This window comes from Zea mays, chromosome 1, assembly GCF_902167145.1.
Source record: "Zea mays cultivar B73 chromosome 1, Zm-B73-REFERENCE-NAM-5.0, whole genome shotgun sequence".
In the NCBI taxonomy this organism is placed as follows: domain Eukaryota; kingdom Viridiplantae; phylum Streptophyta; class Magnoliopsida; order Poales; family Poaceae; genus Zea; species Zea mays.
The window spans coordinates 9,531,012-9,557,293 of NC_050096.1; the positions used below are offsets into that span (position 1 = coordinate 9,531,012).

Below are 26,282 nucleotides of genomic sequence, written 5' to 3' on the forward strand. Positions count from 1 at the left end.
TCCTTAACATGAGCAACAAAGTCAATTTCAGCTTCTTCCTCTTCTCCTAATCCTTGTTCTTGTTCTGAAATTGTGGTTGTGGTGGATGATGGATCCGGGGATGTTGAAACAACAGCTGCAACACCATTTTGATGAGTATAGGTCCTAGTCATCCTAGGAAAATTGTAGCCATGTAGTGATGTTGCACCAGTGGCTTCATCAATATGGGACCAGAAAAGATCACGATCTCCAGGATGAACTTCTTCATTGTTAGTTGCCATTTGACCCCATTCATTGTCTCGTTGGAACTCTTTTAAGATCAAAGGGGCGTGATGTGGGTGGGTGGCTTGGGGAGCAAGGAGCTAGAGTTAGGGTGGTTGGAGTTGCGGCTGGCAGCGCTAGCGGTGGCGGCAACAAGGGAAAAAAAGAAGAGGAAATAGGTACCTAGGTGCATAGGGCACACAACATACACATATGGCCTACCATTGCCCACTTCAGCAGCTATGCCTAGGCGATGTCGTGACAACAATGCTCCTAGCTCAGTTGGAGTTCTAGCCTATTGGTCCTTGAGAGACAATGAATTGGCAGAAAATATGATGATTGATTAATGGGAGCAAAGGTTCAAGTACATATAGGCAAGGATGTCTACAGAAAAGGAAACAATCCTACACAATCACTTGAATAGGAAACAATCATGCACAATCCTATCAGGGAGATCCTTGCCTATTGAGACCAATTAACCAAATAAGGGGCAGGCGCACAAGGCAACAAGCTTGTGCAGCCGTGCGGCCATGCCACTTAAACTGCCTAAAATAGGACACACTAACAATCCTTAATTCACTTTTGTGCCGCCCTTAGGTGTTGAGTGAATCTTGTTCCTATCCATGAGCTTTTCTTTAAATATGGGATCCTCTAGCATCGATCTATGAACATGTATCCTCTATGTGAGAGCCTCCTTATGTGGGCGGGTCCCTCTAATCGTTACTCTGCTCCCCCCATTTATAGAGCAAGGGGGAGAGAGTGTACATGTTAGCCGGACGATGGTCTGGGGCAGCCAAGTCCCAACAACCTCGATCTTATCCTGGTCGTGAAACCGCACGCAGAGCCATGCCTTCGGTCTTGGCAGTGTGAGGATGTTCTTTAGTGGCTGCCATGCCTACTGCAAGGGCAGCTATATTACGTCACTTCCACGACCGTCTGCTGTAGCAAACATGCCGTAATGGCGGCCGAGAAATTTGGCTGGAATTAGGGGATGAGATTATAGATCCTAATCCTAACATGCTCTGTTACCATGTTACTAACCTTGGGATTGACAGATGGTAACTATTCATAGAGGATTATAGAAGTATATATAGGTAGTAGGCCATAGGAGTAGTATGAGCCACATGGGCCTTAACATTGTCAAGCTATAACGTCGCACGTCACACATTTAATGTGTTATATGGAAGGCTTATTCAAATGGTAGCGTTATGGACCTATCAGTCGGCCTTAAACGTGGCGTCCCAGTTTCGGGGGTTGCACGTCAGTAGGCCTTTGGGGATCAGCCACAACCTTTCGTCTTGCTGATAGGTTTATACTTAGTCGTTGCAAGAATTTCTTGATCCCACGGGAGGCCCCAGGCACTAGGGGTTCGGGGACCTTAAGGATTCAGGGGCCTGTATAGGGCCCCATGCGACTAAGTGCCCTAGGGCAGGGGGCCCGAGCACTTAAATCTGTCATGAATGTCCTGGGACAGGGGGGAGGGGGCGTTGACTTAGACCATTCTTGTGGACTGCCTTCGGGCCCCTGAGTCTTAAACCATCCTTACGGATTGGCCCTGTAAGTGCAGTAGTGCTCCAAACTTTGGAGTGCCCTAGGACCCTTGGTCGCTCTTAACACGACATGGTGGTTTGGATTTCATTCCTTCAGAGTTTCAGAGTGTCCCGAGGTCAAGTTGCCCGGAGGGTTAAGCCACTGTCTTGGCCGGAGCTAGGGCAGGTCTATGGGGCATGGGGCCTCGGGAGCAGTGGTCCCGGTAGCTAGGCCCCATGGTAACTTCCTATACCTGCCTACCTGGATCCTTAAATGCGTCTTGATAGCTCTGAGGGTATGCCCTTCCCTGGAATCCTGGATGCTGACAACATTTACTATATTAACTAAGTACTGTTAGATTATTTATTAATTATGTTTTCATAGTAATACCTATTTGATGCCATAAATCTTTGTAATTTTATCTGTAATTTTGGTCAAACTTGAGTTGCTTTGACTCTCCAAGAAAGTTTGAATGACTTAAAATTTGGAACGAAGGAGCAGGATCAAAACCTATTTTGGTTAATGTTTAGGTTGGCAGTGGTGTTTTAAGTGCTGCATGGTTGTCTAGTTGCATATGAATCACCATCTAGGAAGAAAGCAAGGCGGTGGTGTGGCTTGGGATTACCCACAGTCATAGAGTCAAAATTCTATCGTCATGCATTTGCAAACTTCTTACCTGTATTACTTGTGCACTGCCCTGTAGGCTGATCTTTGCTTCGATCTTCTTGCTCAGAAGCTTAATGAGATCATCTTTACATATTATAAGAGCTGTGCAGCAAGGTATTAACCTTTTCGTCTGTTTCATCCAATTGTATATGCAGAAAGGAGCTGTACTTCAACATTATAAAAATTGGGCCAATAATTTTGAATAAAATATCTATTTATTCTAAATGTCTCTTGTACTGATCTTTGCATTCATATGCAGTACTCTTCTTGATAGTTCATTTACATATGCATGCGATGATGGTGACAAGTATTTTGTCAAACCTTTGCGATTCGACGCGATTTTCAAGTTAAGGAGAGTAATGGTAAGGTCTCTGCTCATATGATCTGGTTCAGGACATAGTTTTGTTTTTGCTAATAAACCAACCCTATGCCATCGTTATCAGTTGAACTCAATTGCAGAGGATCACTCTAAGATTATCTCATTTCTGTTCACACCCATTTAACTTGTATTCTGTAAGTTGAAACTGCCATAAACAGTGTTGGACCAAAAAATGCCAAAAGTTGGCACAAGCAAATAAACACGTGGGAAGTGAGTGGAAAAGGTGAAGTTGATAAAAAGTTGATGGCGGAAGAAAAATCAAGGGACCCTTTGTTGCAAAAACAAAATTATCCTGACATTGATGCTGATGGTTTCTTAGTATTTTTTTAATGAAGAACAAATTTGTTCTTTCATTTGAAAGAATAATATGTAGTTTTCTCAATAGTTCACTAATTTGTAAACCTATTCACCTGATATGCTTCTCAATATATATTAAACTGCCTAGTTACATTACTCTTCTATATTTTTTTCTTGAACATACTCTTCAATAATTTGAGTGCAACAGTAACACCTCTGCTACCAAATGTGTTTTTCAACTTTCAATACTGGCAATCCATGCGATTGATATGCATATACCATAACAACACTAGCACTGAGGGTATTCTTGTTGGGTTTTATAATTTGATCGCATATACTGTAACAACATTAGCACCGGGGGAACTCTTGTTGGGTTTTTTAATTTGATTTCTTGTATCATGATTTTTTTTCTCTTGAACACGCAGGAGAGCTGCATATCATTATATTAAAAGGAGAAATAAATAAGGTCCAAAATAGACCGGAGTACAAGTGATGCCTTACGGCGGTCTAAACGTAACAAACATAAACTGATCCATCTATAAAGCTCTAATCCACATCTGAGAGGGAGGCAACAAGGGAGGACAACCCCTTGGCCCCAGCAGACTCCCACAGACGGCGTTCGTCCCCAACTTGAATTAAGAAATTAGCAATATTAGGGGAAAGGCCATCGAAGATGCATTTGTTTCTATGATTCTATAAGACCCAAGCACCTAGCATAATAACAGAGTTTAGGCCATCTCTGAGGGGTCCTGAATAGCTTCATTTGCTTCGTGCCACCACTCCATGAAGTTTATATTAGATGGTTGCGGTGCCAAAACATGCAGCCCGAATTGCCTAAGCTGGAGGAACCAACATTCTCTAGAGAAGACACAAGTCACAAGCAGATGGTCTATTGTCTCCCTTTCCTGATCACAAAGAGGACATCTTTCTGGATGATCCAGGCCTCGCTTTTCAAGTCTATCTGCCGTCCAACATTTCTTATGATCCACCAACCACAAGAAGAAACGACATTTGGGCGGAGCCCAAGTTTTCCAAATCTTCTCATAAGGCTCGAACTCCACTGAACCAAGAAAGGGTCCCTCATAAGCAGCTTTAGCCGAATATTTGCCATTAGCAGCCAACCGAAAAATATGCTTGTCCTCTTTATCAAGGCAAAGATCAACTTGGGCCACCATTTCCCAAAGGCGCAGAAAGTCTGCAAGAGCTCCAACAGATAAACTCCCATTAATATCATTAATCCATAAATTATCTCCGATCACCTCCTGAACTGTCCTTTTGTTAATCAACTTCTTAGGAATGGTCTCTAAAAGACGAGGAGCAATATCCACTACCCGTTGCCCTCCCAGCCATTGATCACTCCAGAAGAGGGTAGAGGCCCCATTTCCGATCTCAGAATACATGGCCATTTTTAAAAACTCTCGGATTTTCCTTGGGATATGAAGGGGCAGGGATGACCAGGGCCGACATGGCTCGGTTTTTTGCAGCCAAGCCCAACGCATTTTTAAAGCCCAACCCAGCTCAGTGATGCTGAAAATACCCAGCCCACCAAGCTCGCGAGGTCTTCACACTCATCCCCAGGCCACAATACAATGTCCACCCATGACATTTTTACGACCACGCCAAAGGAACCCTCTTCTAATTTTATCAATGTCCTTCATCGCTGCAGAAGGCAGGTCCACAGCCATGGCACTATCAATCAGCATCCCTGTCAAAACAGATTGCACCATAACACTTCTTCCTGCTTTAGTCAACATATCGGCTTTCCATCCAGGGAGTTGATTAGCTATTTTGTCCACAATGGGCTGCACTTGCTCCCTTTTTAATTTATGCAAAGAAAGGGGCAGGCCAAGATTTGCAAGGAAAGCTAGATATCTCACAAGGCCAAAACTGCCGAATCACATCTAAATTGTCCTCATGACACCTGATGGGATAGACATTAGATTTCTGGTTATTATTATATAAACCAGAAGCCTCTCCAAAAAGGTGAAGGATGTCCGAAACCATATTAATGTCCTCCGCCACAGGATTGATGAAGAGAACCGCATTGTCAGCATAAAGAGAAACCCGATGTTGTAGCTCCTAGAAGAAAGAGGTTGCAACAAACCTTCTTCATCTGCTTTAAAGAAAAGCTGACCAAGCACATCCATGACAAGAACAAACAACATCGGAGAAAGAGGGTCCCTTGTCGCAGCCCTCTTTTATGTACACTCAAGAGTGTAACATGTAATAAAAAAGAGAGATTATCTCTAGTTAGTTGGATAAGATTAGATAAGGATTAGCTAATAAAAAGGAGAGATTATCTCTAGTTAGTTGGATAAGGATTAGAAGAGATCTCATAGCTATTATCCTTAGATCAGATAAACATCAGCTGGGATATAAATACTTGTAAGAGGTCATCTATGGATTTAAGCAGAATCAGATTATTCTGGCTTCCCTGAGGGAGCCAGGAGTTGGAATCAATCTCTCTTGCCCGCGCAGCCTAGGTCAGCCACGAAGCCCCAGCGCCGCCGCCCCCATCTCCCTCGCGCATCTGTTCATCCTTATAGGCTAAGGGAGATCCCTGGTAGGATCCGCAATCCTAACAACGACCATCCTGCGCAATCTCAAGCTGATGGATCATTTCTCTAGCAAGATGCAGCTGAGACTCAATGTGCCCCACCTTATTGCTGCTCCAACCTTGAAGGGCTCTAGCTGTCCCCTTGAATTTTAAATCAAGATTGTATTGTGTATTCTTGAATTCGGACTTTCGCATCTAGCTTCAGCCTAAGTTTGGCCTTTTATTTACTCTTATAGCTTTGCTGCAGCCTCTGAAATCTGAACCAGTAGCGAGCATTTGGTCCTTTTGTTTATTCTTTGAATCAAGGAAAGAGATTTGTCTGATTATAAACTCAGTTTTTTTCTTCTAATTCTATAAAATCAACCTTCTAGGAAGATTCATAACATGTCATCTAGTTTATTGCATTATTACTGAAGGATTTCATTTTGCATCCCAGGTTTTAGGGAGGACAATTGATCTAAGAAGCATAATTACTCAGAGAATGAACAAAATATTCAGGGAAAATATTGACTTTCTACTTGAGCGCTTTGAAAATGGAGATCTTTGTGGTGTTGTGGTAAGAATGTTTTACTTTTGTTTAACAATATAATTGCTGGTGCTGCTACTTTATTGTTTTGGGACCACTTTTTTTGTCTTCTCAAATTAGGAACTGCAACAACTGCTGGATATTTTGGAGCTTACACACCAATCAATATCAAGATTTCTTGAATTGGATTCTTACTCTCTTATGCTTAGCGAGATGCAAGAAAATCTTTCGTTGGTTTCTTATTCAAGTCGCATCTCTTCTCAGGTTTGAGACCTTACCATGTTACACTCAAGAGTTCGATTAATGCACAATACATGTAATAATGATTTAATCTCAAAATACATGTTACCATGTGCCTGTGTGAGCTTGTTCTTATTTTTTTTTCTTGAACGACGCAGGAAAGATGAGTGTCATTTCATTAAGAAGAGTGTGCTAAATATGCAATGCACACATAATACACAATAGTATGATCAAAATACAGTCATTTTGGTCATTCGGTGTTTCCAAATACCCCGAGCTCATAGTATGATCAAAGTTTGAGTCCTTGGTGCTCCTTGTACAATCTCTTGATTGTCCTGTTCCACTAGCTGGAGAAGGAAAACAGCATCTGTGGTTGTGGAGATAGGGCTTGCAGTTAAAATTTCTGAAAAACAGTATACCACAATTCCCTGGTGACCACTTTAGGGGCTGTTCGTTTTAGTCTCAATCCATGTGGATTGGACGGAATTGAGTGGGTTTAAATCCGCAACAAGTCAAAATCTCTCCTGATTCCTTCCAAACCCGTCTAATCCACATAGGATGTGAATAACCGAACAACGCCTTAGTTGGCAGTTTCTGAAAAGCAGTGTTCTTTCTTGGTTGGTGGCAAAAATTAACAATCATTGTTTTTTTTTCTGAAAATGTAGGAGAGTTTCAATTCATTGCATTAATAGAAGGATTTTTTTTAGGTTACAGGCCCTAGCTGCATATACAATTTACAACAGATGTGCCACTGTCATGACAAAGATGACCTGGCTAAACTACCACACCTGCCTACCACACACACACACACACACACACACACAAGAACACAATACACACAAAGAACCTTCAGTAATCATTACCAGTCATTGGTAGTTTTTCAAATCCTGGATTGCGCAACCAATGAATGATGTATTGTTTGTTGGGAATTACTTAAGAAAGAAACAATTTGATAGCAAAATCTTGCTTAAAAATCACAATAAGGACTTGTTTGTTTTGGTGGGGATTGGAGGGCGATTGAAAGGGATCCCTTAAGTCAAAATTGCCCTCATCTCCTCCAAACCCCTTGGTGAGGTTATTAACTGAACAAGCCCTAAAGATTGCATTGCATTATGGAATGCATTTTTATGCTTATCCCACAAAATTTGCTGTTTTATCTAATCAAAACGATGCTATTTTCTGATCTATCCAGATATGGAGTGAGATGCAGACAGATTTCTTGCCGAATTTCATCTTATGTAATACCACACAGCGGTTTGTCCGGTCCGCAAAAGGAACTCACCACTCTTCGCATAGATCAAGCGCTTCTACTGGGAAACCTTACTTCTATTGTGGATCACATGTAAGCATTATTTAATATATTTATTTAATCTGCAGGTTACCATGACAGTTATCAACATGTGAAACCGTAGTCTTGGTAATGTAACAATCAGCACAACTTATTTCTTGGATCAAGCCATTGTACTAATGGTGCTCCAGAAGTTTTTCTATGATGCTCACTGCACAGATACATTTGATCACACATAATATAAACTAGGTCAGTACCCGTGCGTTGCAACGGGAACATATAATACCATGATAACTTATATACAAAATGTGTCTTATATTGTTATAAGAAAATATTTCATAATCCATTTGTGATCCTAGCCATACATAAATTTTGTTATTTTAATTTAGTTGATTCACTACTACATTGCAACCATCAGTATCATGCAGACTTCGATATATGTCATGATTTGCATGGTCTCATTATTGGAGAGCACGTGCCACACCTGCCGGTAGAAGTTCCGTCGTACATCGTTAGTCATCAGGCACGCACCACCATACCGCTTGCTTAAACAAAAAATACAAGTGTGTGTTTGCGAAGAGAATTAAAGGCAGGCCGGCACAAAAGGTACCCGACGATGGCGAGTGGTCATTGTTGTCGGTCCACCTCTGCTCACCTCCGGTGTCGAGATGACGCCACAATCCTTGATATAATAGTCGTCGAACGCGCGCGGTATGGTGAGTACCGATCACTCTTGGCTGGGCTGCCAAATGAAGTGCACCCCGGGCTCATCAGCGAGGTAGTACACCTGGTCGTTGCACCACCGGATGTGCTACTCCTCTACATACATGTTGTTCGAGGACACTCACACAACAAAAACAATGGTCGTCATTCCAGCGCACAAGAATTCATGGCCGGTCAGTAGCGACTTACGTGGCAGGTTAGGCTTCAGGTGGATGATGAGCTAGACGGCGTGATGGTGTCGTCGTAGGTTGTGATGCCCAGAACAACCCGAGAGTCGTCGACATTGGCGACGACCATGAGGTCCCCATGTTTGACGATGGACAGCGCGGTGCAGCCGCTCTGGACCACGTCCAAGCGACGGCTGCGCCGGAGCTTGCCGTACACAGCGGCGCATGGGCCATGTAGGACTGCTTCCAGAGGTCGAACTGGCAGTCGCCAAGTTTCTTCTCGTCGTCGGTGAGCGACGCCAACGCGAGCGCCTCGTGCTAGTGTGTTTGTTCGGGGTTTCCAAGTAAGAAACATGGATTCACCTTTGGCATTGGTTTATGAAAATGATTTATAAGTTAGATCCATGGAAAAATATTACGGAGAATAAATGTTACACATGCAAAAAAAAGTATTTAAGTTGAAAACATTATTCAAACAAAAGAAATTGCATGCAATGATTTCAAGTCGCCTAGTCGCCTGGTCGAACACTGGGACCGACCAGGCGACTAGTCGCGATTAGGCGACGACTAGGGCGACTAGTTGACCCCTAGTCGGTCCTAGTCGGTCCCTGGTCGTCCTAGACTATTAGCTATACTTATATAGGTATATATATAAATATACCTGTATACATTATATAAATATACCTGTATACATTATATAAATATACCTGTATACATTATATACCTGATGCGGCCGATGATTCTACATTATTCATAATAACTTCCACTTGTGCACGGCCAGCAACAAACTCTGTATAGGGCAGCAGGCCAGCAACACAGCATTGGTTGAATTGGGGGAGCAGGAGGGACAACAGCAAGTCAGCAACCATCCACTACATGCAGTACAAAGAAGGAAGGGAAGTGGAGGGAGCAGGAGAGACCTTCAGATGATGTGCTCATCTCGCCACTGGTTTGTAGCCACAGCCGCTGCAGGACTCCAGGAGGAGGGGCAGGGACGCAGGGTGTTGTGCCGCTGCCCACCGGTGTAGCCGCCGCCCGCCGGTGTCCAGGACTGCAGGGGCAGTGGCGCAGTGCAAGAGAAGGGAGAGGCAGGGGCGATGCAAGAGAGGAGAGGAGAGGACAGAGGAGACGTGCAGAGAGCCAGTGTTGGCGGCTAGGGTAGAATAGGGGAGGAGAGGAGACTTGCAGTCACTATAGATGGGCTAAAAAAGGCCCAATAACTGAACCCTAGCCAGGACGACCAGTTCACACAAATCGGACGACTAGTCGCCCTAGTCGACGATTAGTCGGACGACCAGGTTGTCTAGTCGAGTCGTCCGCCAAATCGTGCACTAAATACCGACCAGCCCGACTAATCGCGATTAGTCGGACGACTTGAAATCACTGATTGCATGCAAGGCTCTTCTTTAAATACTACTCCCTCAATCCAAAAATATAATTTAATAATCTCAGTGATACTTATCTACTACTACACATTGTGCAAGGGTAGCAGGTGGGCTTCGGGAGAGATATATTATATGTTTTTAATATAATAGATGTAGACATAAACACACATGTGGTGTAGTGGTAGCTACAAACACATTTATTTGAGAGGTCGCGGGTTCGAATCCCCTTGGAGCCTGTTTTTTTAATTTAATTTTAGCTAGGCGTGGGATGCACGTGGGAATGGGAATAGGCTTTGTGGGAGGGAGAATGAGAAAGACACGTGATAGCCGGGAATGGAAATGTGAATGGGCTTTGCAGGGAGGGGGAATGAGAAAGACAGACAGCTGGGAATGGGAATGGTCTTTGCAGTGAGGACGGAATGGGAATGGCAGAACACGGAATGGGGCAGCCTACCCCTTACCGTCTTAATAGGTAGTAGAGATTTGAAACTCATGCATGAAACTTTGTGAGTTGTATGACATGAATTCTGGTAAGAAATATTGTTATGGACTAATGAGCAGAGACATCTCTACTCTGATTTAGAAACTGATAAGTTTTACTTATGGCTGTTAGGATTCATGTATAGTGTGCCTATATGGCTAGGATAGAATAATTGATCTCTATTAGGTAAGGATCTCCATTGATAGATCTCTATTAGGTAAGGATTTTTGTTGATTGATTATGTTTCTATATACCCTCAGCTATCCTTGCCTATATATGTGTAACACCATATCACCTGCAATAACATTGATAGCCTTTCTATCATGGTATCAAAAGACGATCACTATCTCGTGGCCCTCCCTTCTGCCCAACACTACCCTAGCCGCCGCGCTTCACCCTCCTCTCCCACCACTGCCTCATTTCCACCATGTTGTCGACGCCATCAACCCCTAGTGAGGCTAAGCTCGCCACTGCTCGTGTCCAAGAGAAGGCTGCGCAACATGGCAAGGAGGACGGTGCTGCCACTAAGAACAGGGTTGACCTGCTTGCCAAAGCTGTCGCCACTGCCAAGGCTACTGCCGACCCCGTGCCTGTGTCCTTGCTGCAGACGAAGCCCTGAAGAATGAAGAAGCATCCGCCGGTGCCCTAGAGTGTGCGACCGTCGTCGCTCTTAAGCCGGCGCAACACCCCCATCGCCTCCTTCGGCGTCGAGGCCATTGCGATTCATGGGGCCTCCATCATCGCCAACCTCCACTCGCAAGCTGCCAACATCTAGAACATCCGATGGTTCGTCCCAGTCATTCTAGACCCCCTCTCCACCAACTACCCCCTCTGGCGCGATTTTGTCCTCACCCTCGACAATCATGTCCTCTTCGACACTGCCGATGCCTCCACCCCTGTATGGCAGTGCATGGACAAGCAAGACCTTCATCAGGTGCATCACACACGTTCCCGTCGTTTCAAACCGTTCACAACGACCTTCTACTCGAGGAGCTAACCATGGTTAAGAGGCCTCTAGCTTGGCTTCTGATGCCTTCCTTGCCACCTTTATACCGACGCAGCAGTCCAACGCCACCTTCGCCCCTGCTGTCTCGAAATAGCAACAATAACAACCTGGCGGCTACTCCAACTCCACCAGTTGTCGACAACAACTGCAATGGTGGCAATGGCGGTGGTAGCCAAAGAGGCGCACCTTGGCCGTCAATCTACAACCCATGGATCGACCACATCACCATGTGCTGGTGGATTTCTTGGGCGAAAGCCTCGGCGACGACGACGCTTGTGGGCCGCTTCCTCAGTTGAGGGCGTCGTATTCCCCAGCACTGTATTCCCCGATGGCACTCCCTGAAGGCGTTGCTATTGAAGTTCGTCTCGGCCACGTCGTTGCCTTCGGTGGTTGCTTTCGTTTTTCGGTGACCGGTTTGCGTGTGGTGGGGGCTTGCATCGTGAAGTCGAAGCTGCTATGTCAGGGGATGTGGCTCGACAACGATGACGTGGGGCGAACCCCCTTCTTTGTGGACTGGTTTGCTTCGAAGTTTTGGCGAATGTCGAGGGCGGGGCGGAGGATCAGGATTTGTTTGTCTCGTTGGTGAAAAAGTGGAAAGTGACGCGCCGTCTCTTGATATGGAGCCGGTGATAAGTGAGCAAGGATCGGGTCGTCGCATCCTTAGTGGCGCGCTACATCGGCGCCCGGATGTAGTGGAAAATGAGCAAGGGTCTTTGCATCTTCCTCGGCGGGTGCGAAGGGTAAGGAAGCTAGTCGAGCCAACTAGGGTCCGTGTAGGTAGTTGGAACGTAGGTTCCTTAACAGGTAAGTTACGAGAAATAATCGACGTTGCGGTGAGGAGACGGGTAAATATTTTATGCGTTCAAGAGACCAAGTGGAAAGGATAGAAGGCGAAGGAAGCGGAAGGTACAGGCTTCAAGTTGTGGTACACGGGGACTGCAGCAAACAAGAATGGAGTAGGCATCTTGATCGACAAGAGCCTTAAAGATGGGGTAGTAGATGTTAAGAGGCTAGGAGATAGAATCATCCTGGTCAAACTGGTCATTGCGGACTTGGTTCTCAATGTTATCAGCGCGTATGCTCCTCAAGTAGGCCTTAATGAGAACTCAAAGAGGGAGTTCTGGGAAGGCCTGGAGGACATGGTTAGTAGTGTGCCAGTTGGCGAGAAGCTCTTCATAGGAGATCTCAATGGCCATGTGGGTACATCTAGCACCAATTTCGAGGGTGTGCATGGAGGCTTCGGCTTTGGGACTAGGAATCAAGGAGAGGAAATCCTGAACTTTGCCCTGGCCTATGACATGTTTATAGCAAACACTTTCTTTAGGAAGAGGAAATCCCACCTGGTGACCTTCAGTAGTGGCCAACACACTAGCCAGATTGATTTCGTCCTCTTGAGAAAAGAGGACAGGCATGCCTGCTTAGATTGTAAGGTTATACCTGGAGAGTGTGTGGTAACCCAACATAAGCTTGTCGTAGCTGACTTCCGTTTTAAGATTCGTTTACAACGGAATAAGCATAACAAGGTCACTAGAACAAAGTGGTGGAAGCTTAAAGGGGATGTGGCCCAAACTTTCAAGGAGAGAGTTATCGAGGAGGGCCCTTGGGCAGAAGAGGGAGACGCAAACATCATGTGGAGGAAGATGGCGACATGCATCCGAAAGATAGCTTCAGAAGAGTTTGGGTTGAGTCAAGGAAACATAAGGGAAGTTAAAGACACTTGGTGGTGGAACGAAGATGTCCAAAAGGCTATCAAGGAGAAGAAAGATTGCTACAAACGCTTACATCATGACAAGTGTACAGACAACATAGAGAAGTACAGAATAGCGAAGAAGTCTGCAAAGCGAGCGGTTAGTAGAGCCCGGGGTCAAGCCTATGACGACCTTTATCAACGGTTGGACACAAAGCAGGGAGAAAAGGATATCTATAGGATGACCAAGATTCGTGAAAGGAAGACAAGAGATGTTTACCAAGTCAAATGCATCAAGGATGAAGCAAACCAACTATTAGTGAAGAATGAAGAGATCAAGAACAGATGGAAGGAGTACTTCAACAAATTGTTCAATGGAGGGAATGAGAGTTCTACAATAGAATTGGACGAACCATTCGATGACAACAACAGGGGTTTTGTACGAAGGATACAAGAATATGAAGTTAAGGAGGCGCTAAAAAGGATGAAGGTAGGAAAGGCGATGGGCCCTGATGGTATCCCTATCGAGGTATGGAGATGCCTTGGAGACATAGCGATAGTATGGCTGACTAAGCTTTTCAACACCATCTTTCGGACAAACAGAATGACCGACGAGTGGCGGCGGAGTACGTTAGTACCAATCTTCAAGAACAAAGGAGATGTTCAAAATTGTACTAATTACCGTGGAATTAAGCTCATGAGCCAGACAATGAAGCTATGGGAGAGAGTCATTGAACACCGCCTGCGGAAGATGACGAGCGTGACCCAAAATCAGTTTGGTTTCATGCCTGGGAGATCAACTATGGAGGCCATTTTTCTTACTAAGACAACTTATGGAGAGATTCAGAGAACAAAAGAAAGACCTGCATATGGTCTTCATAGACTTGGAGAAGGCTTATGACAAAGTACCTAGCAGTGTAATGTGGTGGGCCTTGGAAAAACACAAAGTATCAACAAAGTACATTAATCTTATTAAAGATATGTACACTAATGTTGTGACAAGTGTCCGAACAAGTGATGGAGACACCAATGACTTTCCAATTAACATAGGACTACATCAAGGGTCAGCTTTGAGCCTTTATCTTTTCGCTTTGGTGATAGATGAGGTCACAAGGGACATACAAGGAGATATACCGTGGTGTATGCTTTTTGCCGATGATGTGGTACTTATTGAGGAGAGTAGGAGTGGTGTTTCGCAAAAGTTGGAATTGTGGAGGCAGACGCTGGAAGCAAAAGGTTTTAGGCTTAGTAGGTCTAAAACAGAGTATATGAAGTGTGATTTCAGTGCCATGGGGTATGAGGATGGCGATGTTAGTCTTGATGGGCAAGTGGTACTCAAGAAAGACACTTTTTGTTACTTAGGATCAATGCTTCAGAAGGAGGGAGACATCGATGAGGATGTCAGTCATAGAATTAAAGCTGGATGGTTGAAGTGGCGGCAAGCTGCGGGTGTCTTATGCGACCCCCGGGTGCCACACAAACTAAAAGGCAAATTCTACAGGACAACAGTCCGGTCGGCTATGTTGTATGGAGCAGAATGTTGGCCCACTAAAAGACGAATGTCCAACAACTAAGTGTGGCAGAGATGCGTATGTTGCGTTGGATATGTGGCCACACAAGGAGAGATCGAGTCCGGAATGATGATATACGAGAGAGAGTAGGAGTGGTGCCAATTGAGGAGAAGCTTATGCAACATCGTTTGAGATGGTTTGGACATATCCAACGAAGACCTGAAGAGGCATCAGTGCATATCGGAATAATTAGGTGTCCCGAGAATGTGAAGAGAGGTAGAGGTCGACCAACCTTGATGTGGACAGAGGCTGTGAAGAGGGACCTGAAGGAGTGGAATATTGATAAAGAGCTCGCCGTGGATAGGAAGGGGTGGAAGTGTGCAATTCACGTGCCAGAACCCTGATTTGTAGTTTCGCTTTTCCTCCTTAATCGTTTGACCTTTTTGTGTGCCCCTTTAGACCTTGCTGGTTCTTGTGGGTTTTATCTCTTTTTATGTGTTTCCCCGTTTCGTCGTTTTTCGGTTCTCCTTTGCCTTTGTCTCCCTTTTCTTTTCTTTGGGCGTTGAGCTCTGAGGTTTTCATATGGGGTTTCATCTCTAGCCTACCCCAACGTGCTTGGGACAAAAAGGCTTTGTTGTTGTTGTTGTTGGTGGTGAAAAATCGGAGCTGTCTTGAGGCTTGGCAACGACGACGCACCGCGGTCTTCCTCCTTTTGTGCCAGTGTTTATAGTCGTCATCGAGTTTCCTTTGGCCTTGTGCTGCCCGTCTAAGGGAGTTGGTGTAAGATTGGGAAACCCTAACCCCCCTGAGTGGGGTTGGAAGTTGTATTAATAGACTCGGTAGTTGGACCAGGCCCATTGCAGTAGGGGCGAGAGGGTAAATACACAAGTATAACCAAAACCCTAACGGGTACTCTAACAGTTGGAGCTGCTCGTCTCTTGTGTTGAGCTCGACAACGATGACTCAGGATGGATATTGTGTGTGGGATCGTTGTTGTTTGGGTTGCTTGTGCACCCTGTGTAGGTTTTGGGCCCGATTTTCCTTAAAACTGGATCAATTCCTTTCTTCTTAATTGAGAGGTAGAGCTCCCGCCGTTACGTTAAAAAAATTGGTTCTGTTTCTATAAACCCTCGGTTATCCGTGCCTATATATATGTAGCATCATCTCTCTTACAATTACATTGATAGCCTTTCTGTCAATGGGAATTCACAAAGTATTATAGCATGCATCTTGGACTAAACTATACCTTCCATTTGCTGTGCTTTACAATTTGTACATACCAACAACGCTATACTTCAATTTGTGCTATTCCATGCTCATCTTCTTTGTAGGATTTGACCATGGCATACCAGGGTCTTGCTGGGCTGTACCGTGACTTTTTTGGAGTCCCTCATATGTTTGCAGTTGTTAAACTTCTTGGTTCCAGATCATTACCTGCAATCATCCGTGCTTTACTGGATCATATATCAAGTAAGGTGAGTAGTAAGGAACATTGTATTGTGTTATACACCAGAAGGCACAAAATTCAAACAACACAATTCAGTGGATGAACAAGCTTGACATCTTTTCATCCGACAGAAAAGTTGGAGACACCTAGAAAACAATCAAATTACTATGAAGCTAATGTTCTTTTCTTCCTTTTTAGATTACAGGTTTGCTACCGAAAATAAATGCACTGCAAGAAGCATTACCAAAATCTATTGGGCTTCTTTCATTTGATGGTGGTATAGCAGGTAACATATTAACTGATGGCAATCATGGTTCTGATTTCTAAACCCCGTTGTGAATGAGTTGTTTCTTTCTTGCTCCCCCAAATGTGGGACTAATACCTTGTTACTACTACACTATCCTTTGTTTATTGTGCAATCAATCCTATGTACTTCTGTTCATTGTACTACAAGGGTAAGATATGTGTTTAAAGTACAGTTTTGAACATGCATTAGGCATGATCATCTCCCCAGAACAGAGGTATCTTTGCAACTTGTTTTCTTTTATTGTAGGCAATTTGGTGCACATTTTTTAGGCTATTAGCTATGGTGTTAGGTTCTAATTTAAACTTTGGTGTACATCTGGTAAATCCATTTTAGAGTATGGACTAGCTGCAATTTCTAGTTTTGGTAAGTCAATCTCTTAGCCATCCTATACAGCATGTGCTTAGTCAGCATTGTTGTGTTGTAAAATCTCTTTGCAATAGTTCCATGCCAAAAGGCATCTTCTCTAAGTTCTAAGAACAGTGAAATCCTGCCTTTATTGTAGGTTGCCAAAAGATAGTTCATGAAATTTTGACATGGGAAGCAAAATCTGAAGTTAAAACTGAAGTTCTTCATGACCTTAAGGAAATTGGAAGTGCTTTGTATTGGATGAGCATTCTGGACATTGTGTTGGTAAGCATATTAACTTTGTTAATTTCTCAAATTGTTTCGATACTCTGTTTTTGTGGTCTTAGGAGTTTTTTTGGTACCTCAGTAACCCTACTGAGAGCAATCAAAAGTGTTAGATGTATTGTGTGGCGTACTGATGTTCTGTATGTAATGGTTCACTGTAATGGGTTTAGGCCCACTTTATTATTAATACAGCTCCCTACGACCCTACCCTATCCAGGGTCAGGGTTTCACTTCCAACAAAAAGTTGAACCCAAAAGATTAAGTTGCTGGAAGAAGGTAGACAATTCACCTATACACTTCAACATTCCCACTCACATGCTTCTAGTTCCCACTCACATGCTTCTAGAGAGGAAGGCGCAAATGTGGAAATAAAGGGGCAGAGGTACAAATGAAGCCTCCATCAGTATTCGAACTCGAAACCTATAGTTTTGATACCATGTTATGATTAGGACTTATGCATTATGTGGCAACTGGCTCAAATATATAAACAATTACAGATATACATAAAACCTCTTATCAAAAGTGAAAAATAAAAATAAGGCCCTTTCTATCTAACACAGTACAAACCAATCTCCTATCCTTATATAGAGGGGCTTAGTTGACCTAAAGGAATTATCCTAACCAAATCGATCTAACTTCTCTCTTTCCTTATCCCTATTAATCAAACCAATCTAACTTATCTCTTTCCTTATGCTAACCAAGTCAATTTAAATTATCTCTTTCGAAACAAACCGAACCAATCTAATCTCTCTTTACTAACAAACTGAACTAATCTAATCTAATATGTCTGGCACTCTACTTGCCATAACACATTTTCCTTTATTTCTTAATAATATATCCTATATTTATATTCCACTTTTACCTGGTTTGGGTAAGGGGTTCATTATTCGTTGGATAAGAAAAAAAAGATATGTGTATCATTGCATTAAGAAGAAGAAACAGGGGTTTGAAACCCTATACAAAACTACTCCTATGAGAACTCAAAACAGACATGTAGAACAAACTGACTTGACCAAAAAACTAAGCTCCCGGGGGCGCAAGGGCGAGGAGATAAGAAACACCTCGAGCCCCGGCCAAACTCCAAAATCTCATCTTCTAAAGCAAGAGATGCTACATTGAGAAAAAGGTAAAAAGGTCAATAATACTTAGTTTTATTCCATATTTTTTTGGAGGGGGTTGGCTTGCTCCGTGAGATGGAGAATAAATTGTTGGGATATAATATAAGTGAATTGACCACCTCTTCGTATCAGCTTAAGCTTTTGGGTTGAACTGGTTTGTGCATGCAAGTTAATATGGTATCAAAGATAGAGGCCCCGAGTTTAAATCCTGGTTAGCGCAATTAAATAAAACAATTGTTGCTCGCTCATATTCCACGTCTGAGAGCAAAGTGAGCCTCGACATGAGTGCGAGTGTTGGAATATAATATAAGTGGATTTTTTTCTCGAACGCGCAGGAGAGTTGTGCATCATTAAATTAAGAGGAGAAAAATAATGAGTGGATTGATCACCTTTTTCTATCAGCTTAAACTTTTGGGTTGCACTGGTTGGTGCGTGCAACTTAATATAAACATTTCTCAGGGACGAGTTCATTTGTTGCTCCCTTCTGTGCTCGAACTGTTGCACATACTGATGCTCTTTCTCCATTATGCACTTTTACGATGTTCTGTGTAAATAACATAGGATAACAGCCAAATTATCCCCCCCCCCAGTTTGGATAATTCCTAAATTAACATTTGGTTCGATTGACTCCCTTCAGCTATTTTAGTCAATACAATTTACCTAAATTAACATTTGATTTGATTTACTCCCCTAAATTAAAACATACAAGTTTGAGTCTTAATTTCAAATTTGTGAAGTGGACGGACATCATAACTTTTTTGAAACATCCTGCGTCCTCGCGCCGTGGCGCGCCCAGGTCACCGGCGCGGAGGCGGCCCAGCAGCTGTTGAGCGTCGGTTGCGGCTGTCGTGGCCCTGCGCACGTCCTCCAGGAAGGCGAATGATGGCCCGGATATGGCCAATATTGCGCTTGTGGCCCGGGGCGCATCATCGCCCGCGTAATCGTGGCGGGATAGAGCGTCCGCCGCGACATTGAGACGCCCCGGTCTGTACTCCACCTCGAAGTCGTAGTCAAAGAGTTTGCTGATCCACTGGTGCTGAGGAACAGTCGACAAACGTTGTTCAAGCAAAAACTTCAGACTATAGTGATCGATACGCGCCAAGAAGGCGCACCCCCATAAATACGGGCGCCAGTGTCGAACGGCCTGAACCAGCCCGATTAGCTCACGCTCGTAGGCCGCGAGCTTGAGATGACGGGCTGCGAAGGGTCGACTGAAGTACGCCAGGGGCACCGCCCCCTGGTGGAGCATAGCGCCGAAGGACCGGTCCCGTGGTGAGGGCCTCCTTCAGCGCGTGGAACGCCGTGGTCGCTTCGTCGTCCCACACAAACGTGTCACGCCGTAGGAGGCGTGTGAGTGGGGCGGCTATGACGCCGAAGTCCTTGATGAACTTCCTGTAGTAGCCGGCGAGGCCGAGGAAGCCCCAAAGGTCGTGGGCCGAGTAGGTGTCGGCCACTTGCGCACCGTCGTAATCTTGGCGTCATCCATGGCCACTCCCTCTGCGGAGATGATGTGGCCCAAGTAGGCCACAAGGGTGCCCCGAAGGAGCACTTCGAGCGCTTTAGGTGGAGGCGGTGCGCCCGCAGTGCGATGAGGACGACGGTGATGTGCTGGAGGTGCGCCGCCCACGACGAGCTATAGATCAGTATATCATCCAAAAATACCAGGACAAACAGCCTCAGGTAGGGGCGCAACACGTCATTCATAAGCGCCTGAAACGTTGTCGGCGCATTGGAGAGGCCGAAGGGCATGACCAAAAACTCGTAGTGGCCATGGTGGGTGCGGAACGCCGTCTTGGCGATGTCGTCGGGCCACATACGCACCTGGTTGTACCCTGAGTCGAGGTCGAGCTTGGTGAAGAAGTGGGCACCATGTAGCTCGTCGAGGAGCTCGTCAACCACCGGGATCGGGAATTTGTCCTTCGACGTCTTAGCGTTCAGGGACCTGTAGTCGATGCAGAAGCACCACGTCTTGTCCGCCTTGCGAACCAGTAGCACCGGTGCGGAGAACGGGGACATGCTAGGGTGGATGATGCCCTGTGCCAGCATCGACGTGCACTAGCGCTCCAGTTCGTCCTTCTGGAGCTGGGAGTAGCGGCACGGGCGCACGACTACAGGTGTCGTGCCGGGCAGTAGGTGGATGCGGTGGTCGTACGGTCGCGCGGGTGGAAGACCGTGTGGTTCCTCGAAGATTGCGTTGTGTTGCTGAAGTAGTCGGTCTAGCAGTGGCTGATGCGGCTCGGCCACTGCCACGGCCGCCGTGGTGGCGTCGTACACGTCGCCTCCTTGCCCTGGACCCCGTTCCACACGATGCGGCGAGCATCGCGCTGGAAGGCTAGCGTCATAGTCTCCAGGTTCCACGTGATGTCGCCGAGGGTGCGAAGGAAGTCGACGCCGAGGATGAAGTCGAAGCAGCCCAAGTCGATGCCGACGCAGGTGATGGTGCACTCGTCGCCTGCGATGGAGATGGGCACGTGGCGTGCAATCCCAGCGCACCGAAGGTGATCACCATTGGCCACGGTGACCCGTAGCTGATCGCCGTCGAGCGGGGTGAGGCCGAGTCGGGTCATCGCGACACCCTGTAGAAAATTATGAGTGGAGCCGGTGTCGAGAGCCAGGATGCGCGCGCCCTTGAGCACCACAGGCATGATCATCGTGTTCTTCGTACGGATGCCCGCGAATGCATGGAGAGAGACCACGCACGCAGTGGCCACAGTGACGTCCTGTGGCGGCAAGTCGTCATCTAGCTTATCGTTCGGTGCAGCGTCCACCGCGCCGTCCTCCTCCATGTCGAAGTCACTCGACTCCAAGTAGAAGAGTCGTTTGCACTGGTGGCCTCTAACGTAGGGCTCATCGCAGTTGAAGCACGGGCCTTGGTGACGATGTTCCTGCTGCTCCGCCGGCGTGAGGCGACAAAATTGTCGGATCGGCGGCAGCGCAGTCGCGGCCGACCGTGGAGCGCCGCTCGACGCGGTCGGGGCCTGGGTGACCCGCTGCTGCTGCCGCGCCACGCGCTGGGGGCCTGTCGGAAACTGCACCATGAGGTTGTTGGCGCGTAGCTCGAAGGCGCGGGCCAAGTAGACCATCGTATGAAGATCATGGGGTGCGCGCAACGCCACATCGACGTGGATGTGTTCTGGTAAGCCCCCCACGAACAGCTCCGCCTTCTGAATTGCGTCGAGGTTGCGCGCGTGGCAGAGGGCGGCGTTGAACCACTCCGTGAACTCCTGTACCGTCGTGCGGAACTGTAGTCGACCGAGCTCCGCGAGGCGCGAATCCCGGACGGGAGGCCCAAACTGTAGGTGGCATAGCTCTTTGAAGCGCTCCCATGTCGGCATCCCGGTATCCTGCTCCATGGTGTAGTACCATGTCCGAGCCGCGCCCCGAAGATGATAGAACGCAAGCCACGTGCGATCTATGGCCGACGTCCTCTGTCCACCGAAGAACTGCTCACAGTGATTGAGCCAATTCAAGGGGTCCTTGGTGCCGTCATACGTGGTGAACTCCAGCTTGTAGAATTTTGGTGGGATTGGATCCGTGACAGGCCTGTCGTGCGCCCGGGGTTGCTTGGATGAGGCGTCGTGGTGGGGGGAGAAAAGAGAGTCCCATCCACCCCCCCCCCCCCCCCGTACAGGACGCCTAGTGGCGCGACGGTGGTGATCGGCGGCGGCGTCGAAAAGACCGGTTCAGGTCCCCACGCCCATGCTGGGATCTCCGACGGCGAGCGCGGGAACTGCAGCTGATGGAGCGGTACGGATGGCGCCGTTCTGCGGTGAAGCCGCCATTGTCGCGCTGGCCACAGACGGCGACGATAGTGTGGGTTGCGGCTGGGTGCCCGCCAGGTGGAGCTTGATCTCGGATAGATCAGCTTGCAGCGCTGCCAAGTTCGTGGAGAAGTGGAGGATGGCCGCTGTGATTTCGTCATCGTGGGCAGATTGTATGACGATCCGGCGGTGGGAAGGCCCAGCGTGGAGGTCAGGTCGAGCGTGGCGGCGGTGGAGGGTGGCACGGTGTGCGGCGTGGTGGCTGGAGGCACGGTAGCCATGGAGGCCGGTGGGGATTGCGACGAAGAACTCATGGTGGCCGGAGGATCGAAGGTCTCTGGTACCAAATTGGTAGGATTGCGGATCCTACCAGGGATCTCCCTTAGCCTATAAGGAGGAACATCTACGCGAGGGAGATGGGGGCGGCGCCCCAGTGCTGTGGCTGACCTAGGCTGCACGGGCAAGAGAGATTGATTCCAACTCCTGGCTCCCTCAGGAAGCCAGAATAATCTGATTCTGCTTAATTCCATAGATGACCTCTTACAAGTATTTATATCCCAGCTGATGCTTATCTGATCTAAGGATAAGAGCTATGAGATCTCTTCTAATCCTTATCCAACTAACTAGAGATAATCTCTCCTTTTTATTAGCTAATCCTTATCTAATCTTATCCAACTAACTAGAGATAATCTCTCCTTTTTATTAGCTAATCCTTATCTAATCGCTCCTGGCCGCATGTGGCCTGTGGCCTGGCCGTGGGCCTTAGCCCTCCTAGCCACTAATGTCCCTGCGCCTGGTGTAGGGGATGCCGGTCATAACACAGACATTGCTCCAAGATTGTTTAATATAATCCCAAAGAGAATAACTAGTAGGACTGTGCAAGAAGCATTACTGAACATGAGTGGGTTGCAGACATTACAGGGGCACTTAATGTTAGTCTTAATAGATTGTCTACACATTTGGGACTCCCTTGCTGATTTTGAGCTGCAGATAAATTCAGAAGACAAACACAGTTTTAGTCTAGCACCTGATGGCATTTACTCTGCAAAGTCAGGTTACAAAGGCCTCTTCCTGGGATCTTGCTCCTTTGCACACTATCAAAGGGTTTGGAAATCCTGGGCTCCATCCAAGTGCCGCTTCTTCATATGGTTGGAGGCCCAGAACAAATGTTTGACTGTGGATAGATTAGCAAAAAGGGGTTTGAATCATCCAACTAGTTGTCTCTTGTGTGATCAGGAACCTAAAATTTTTGAATCAACTGCTTGTGTCCTGCGTTTTTGCGAGAGTTTTCTGGTATAATCTGTTAAGGAAGTTTCGGTTGCATAGCTTAGCTCCACAACCAGGTTGTGTTTCCTTTTTGGAATGGTGGGAGAGGATTTCAGCTGGAGTAAATGGAATAATTAGGAAAGGTCTGGACTCCCTTCTCATCCTGGGGGCCTGAATGATCTGGAAACACCGAAATAGAGCGGTTTTCGATGGAGGAGCTCCAAACCTTCCTCTTCTCCTTGAGCAGGCCGATGAGGAAAGAAGATGGGAGATTGCTGGAGCCAAAGGTCTATCCTTTTTGGCTGCCAATCGGTAGGCTGATATAGCACTGTGTGTGTTTATGGATCCTTTTGTGTATGCTTGTGTGTGGCCTCCGTAAGGAGGGACTTGTAGCTGGGTCTTTCTTCGGACCTTTGTTCTCTCTTAATATATTAAGGGGCGCAGTTCTCCTATGCTTTTCGAGAAAAAAAATTAGGGATAGTAATTTGGACCGGGCCAATAACATATGTATTGTTGGCCTTGGTTTGTATACTTCGTGTATACTTGAGCTTCATACTTTCTGTCATGGATTTCCCCCTTGACTGTCACATTTTTCCGCCTTTCTCATATTGTACTATTACAATCTATTGTGATGTTGGATCTTTATTTATCTTATTGACATGTATGTTTTTTCTCCAACAGAGACAAATCGACACTACACAGTTCATGCAGTCAGCTCCGTGGCTAGGATTGGTTCCAGGAAATGATGGGCAAGTGAAGCATGCCTACTCTGATAATACTCCATTTACCACACTTTTAAGTGCTGCCTCTAATGCTGTGACATCAAGCCCTACATGCCCAAATCCATCTACGTTTCTTGTCATGTCAAAGCAAGCTGAAGCTGCGAGTAAGTCCATACAAAACTTATTGGGCCATGTTCTCTAGTGATATTTGCATGCAAATTGATTTTTTCAAGAAAATTTGATAATTATTTGTGGGCTCTTGCCTTCCACATCGTAGACTGGGCACCGAATACTGCATGTAATGTGAGGGAAAATAGTGTTACCTTTGAAATCCAATTATGCTATTGCCTTACTCCCTCCGTCCACACGAGTTTGTCTTTCTAGGTTTGTCCTAAGTCAAACGATTTAAACTTTGACCAAGGCCCATAAGACAAACTCGTTGATAGTGATTGACTTAGGACAAACCCAAAAAGACAAACTCGTTGGGACAGAGGGAGTAAGTTAGGCCTTACCTGTAAATAGAGAGGTCCCAGCCTAACCTTGTGATAAAACTTGTTGGAAGAAAGAAAAGCCTAGCCCTAGTAATGGGCTTAGTATTGCATATACTAGAAATAGAGTTACATGGGCTGGGCCAAGGCCCATAACACTTAGACAGAATACAATAGTCTAAACCCTAGCCACGAAAAGTATTAAGAATGGGCCGAAACTCCAAGAATAGCGAGGAGGGAAGACCCTTGGTGAATGTTAGACAGTGTGTGTGTGAGAGTGTGTGGGCCGGCACCACGTTGGGCTGCCGGCCCATTAGGGTTAGGGTTAGGGTTGAGTCCCTATAAATATGTGTACACCATCTCCTATCAACATTGAACACTTCATCTTCCTACTTGGTATCAGAGCCAAAGGTCTCGAGTTCGAATCCTGGCAGAGGCTTTATTTGTGCCTCCACCCATTTATTTCCACGTTTGCGCCTTTCTCTCTGGCTGCACGTGAGTGGGGGTGTTGAAGTGTATAAGTGGATTGGCTACCTTCTCCCATCAGCTTAAGCTTTTGGGTTGAACTGGTTAGGGTGGGCGCGCCCGCGCAAGGGACACGCGCACCCGCGCCGCGCGCCGTCGGAGCCGGGGGCTGCCGCGCCGAGGCTGGGCAGCCACGCCCGCAGCTCCCGAGCCTTCTCCTCCGTCATCATCCCCACGAACGGCCTCCGCGACGCCTCGTCCTGCGCCCCCGCCGCCGCCGCCGACGGGGCCGGGGCCTCCAGGTAGTCGGCCAAGGGAGCTTGAGGGAGACCGACGACCATGGCTGGGACGAACGGAGGAGCTGCTCTGCCTGCTGCGTCGAGGGGAGGAGAGGAGCGGCTGGAGGGAGACCGTGCTCCCTGGAGGAGCTGCTCGCAGGGGAGGTGCCATGGGAGAGATGGTGTACGGTGGCTGGATGGAGGTGGGAGGCCGCCCCCGGGAGGGAAGGCAGGGCCTCCCGGGGGCAGCGATGGCAGGTGGCGGCTGTGGGGTGGGAGGAAGCCGACGGCGGCTGCAGTGGGAGGTGGGAGAAAAAAAAACCCTAAACCTAATCCTCTGATACCAAGAGTAAGCAGGAAGTAAGATAGGAACAAAGTACACGGACGAATCTTTAAGTAAGATGAACTAACATTCTCCTGCAATTATTGGTCTAAGAAAAAGCAGTAAAGCAGTCCAGATCATAATTTCTGGTTATTCATGTTCTTGTTCGTCAACTACTGCCTCATCATGCTATCCTTAAAACCACCTTTCATGCACATTTCTCCTTTTACTTTCTTGCCTTTCCTTGATTTCCCTTTCCTGTCATTGTTCGATGGGGCCTTCGTCTCCGTGTAAAAGCAAACTCTCCAAATTTATGGCCAACCTTCCCTTCAGTGATCTTGCACCGGACATGAGTTTTCCCATTGTAAATGAGCACAGAGGAACCAACAAATTCCGGCAAAATAGAGGATCTACGAGACCAAATCTTCTTGCCATTCATATTTTCTCTGTTCTTCTTAATTCTAGACAGGAAAGCGTCAACGAATGCTCCCTTCCATAGAGCCCTTGAGCTGAAAGCACGAGCCGCTGCTCCAAGGCCGGAGAGCAGAGGAGATGCGGTGTGCTGGGATCTGGGAGCCTGAGAGATGGCCGAAGCGGCGGCAGCGGGGAGGGCATGGCTAGATCTGGCGAAAGTAGAGGCGATGAGAGAACCAATCGCCATGGCTTTCGCTTAGGCTTGGGCTCGGCTCCCGGCGGCAGCGGCGGCGGCGCCGTGTTGAGACAGAGACAAGGAAGAAATGGTGAGATCCCAAACAAAACCTACCTGGGCGGCGTGGCGGCGGGCCTGTTCTCGCA

At 46.7% G+C, this 26,282-nt stretch overlaps 1 protein-coding gene across 1 annotated transcript in view; it reads left to right on the plus strand.

The window, feature by feature from the left end:
- The window catches only part of LOC100502300 (uncharacterized), an 82,463-nt gene that overhangs the window by 47,564 nt on the left and 8,617 nt on the right, over positions 1 to 26,282 (plus strand). Inside the window, exons 19-27 of the mRNA NM_001363261.1 lie at positions 2,474 to 2,550; positions 2,696 to 2,798; positions 6,106 to 6,225; positions 6,316 to 6,459; positions 7,628 to 7,777; positions 16,015 to 16,158; positions 16,329 to 16,416; positions 16,940 to 17,067; positions 23,894 to 24,098. Of these exons, the coding sequence (NP_001350190.1) occupies positions 2,474 to 2,550; positions 2,696 to 2,798; positions 6,106 to 6,225; positions 6,316 to 6,459; positions 7,628 to 7,777; positions 16,015 to 16,158; positions 16,329 to 16,416; positions 16,940 to 17,067; positions 23,894 to 24,098 (1,159 nt within the window). The remainder of the gene's footprint in view (positions 1 to 2,473; positions 2,551 to 2,695; positions 2,799 to 6,105; positions 6,226 to 6,315; positions 6,460 to 7,627; positions 7,778 to 16,014; positions 16,159 to 16,328; positions 16,417 to 16,939; positions 17,068 to 23,893; positions 24,099 to 26,282) is intronic.